The sequence below is a fragment of the Penaeus monodon genome, chromosome 29 (genome assembly GCF_015228065.2).
Source record: "Penaeus monodon isolate SGIC_2016 chromosome 29, NSTDA_Pmon_1, whole genome shotgun sequence".
Taxonomy (NCBI): Eukaryota; Metazoa; Arthropoda; class Malacostraca; order Decapoda; family Penaeidae; genus Penaeus; species Penaeus monodon.
The window spans coordinates 22,496,448-22,496,666 of record NC_051414.1 but is presented as its reverse complement, the minus strand read 5'-3'; the positions used below and the strand labels follow the sequence as shown (position 1 = coordinate 22,496,666).

General features: G+C 57.5%; 1 protein-coding gene across 1 annotated transcript in view; it reads right to left on the bottom strand.

Annotated features, from left to right (window-relative positions):
- LOC119592023 (prestin-like) overlaps window positions 1-219 on the bottom strand; it is a gene marked incomplete in the record, with an annotated part of 17,229 nt that overhangs the window by 9,951 nt on the left and 7,059 nt on the right. The window contains 1 exon segment of the mRNA XM_037940814.1: window positions 49-191. Coding sequence (XP_037796742.1) covers window positions 49-191 — 143 coding nt within the window.

The following is a 219-nucleotide window of genomic DNA, read 5'->3' as shown; positions in this document are numbered from 1 at the left end:
GGCAAAGAACTAAAGCAGACGGCGCCGACGGAAGCCGCATGACCTCACCTGGAGAATGGCCGGGGTCGAAGTGGTAATTCTGGTTGCGTTGAGCGACGTTGAGGGTAGGGCGCACCACGCACATTTCTCCTGACGGACTCCCTCCTCCTCCCCCGTCGTTCTTTGACAACATCATCGTTGTCCCTGACTCACTGCGGAAGGAAAAAGGCTTGGTCAGTC